Source organism: Eimeria mitis, genomic scaffold, assembly GCF_000499745.2.
Source record: "Eimeria mitis Houghton genomic scaffold, Emh_scaff9373, whole genome shotgun sequence".
Lineage (NCBI taxonomy): Eukaryota > Apicomplexa > Conoidasida > Eucoccidiorida > Eimeriidae > Eimeria > Eimeria mitis.
In genome coordinates, this window is record NW_013576907.1 from 743 (window position 1) to 1,532 (window position 790).

At 60.3% G+C, this 790-nt stretch overlaps 1 protein-coding gene across 1 annotated transcript in view; it reads right to left on the minus strand.

The window, feature by feature from the left end:
- Positions 1-745, minus strand: part of EMH_0097070 (uncharacterized protein) — a gene marked incomplete at both ends in the record, with an annotated part of 1,392 nt that extends 647 nt beyond the window's left edge. Inside the window, 2 exons of the mRNA XM_013502484.1 lie at positions 23-479; positions 743-745. Of these exons, the coding sequence (XP_013357938.1) occupies positions 23-479; positions 743-745 (460 nt within the window). The remainder of the gene's footprint in view (positions 1-22; positions 480-742) is intronic.
- Between the last annotated feature and the right edge of the window lie 45 nt (positions 746-790).

Below are 790 nucleotides of genomic sequence, written 5' to 3' on the forward strand. Positions count from 1 at the left end.
TAAACTGCTGCTGCAGACTCACCAGGAGGGAAGGCCCCCATCGGCATCATGCCCATAGGCGGCGGCCGCATGGGGTTCCCAGGCCAAGGCATGTCGCCCCCCATTCCCTGGTGGGGCCCTGGGGGCCCCCCACCGGGGCCCCCCCAGGGCCCTCGAGGGGGGCCCCCTGGATTCATCGGCATCATATGCGGAGGACAACCCATGGGGCCCCCCATTCTCCCCGGCGTTAACACTATTGGCGGAGGAGGCGCACGGCTCCCGGGGGGCCCCCCAGGCCCATCGGGGCCTGAAGGAGACATGCCTGGAGGAGGGGTATAACCTTGAGAGGCCGGAGAGCCCCCCGTTGGGCTGCCGTATGGAGCGTTGGGGCCCCCAGGGCCCCCCGAGGCCCCTGGGGGCCCCCCATGCGGACGTGGGCCGTCAAGGGCCCCCAAGCCGGATTTTTCGCCGCTGAGTTCATCCATCATGCGGCGATATTCCTAAAAACGCAAATAAACAAATAAATGCAGATATATGAAGATTAAATACAAATGAAAATGTAGATGAAGGTGCACATACACCCCAAATGTAACACAACAGTACCACAGTCCCGTCCCTAGTTCGCTTTCCAGTTGCCTAGACAGCACAGAAAAGATACTTCCATGCATGCATGCATGCATGCATGCATATACGCTTGACTGCATGCATGCATGCGTGCATCCATGCATGCATAAGCTAATTAAGAAGGGCCCCCAGGGCTCACCATGTCAATCCTGTAGTTATCAGGGCCCCCGCGGTACGGGTGCGGCTG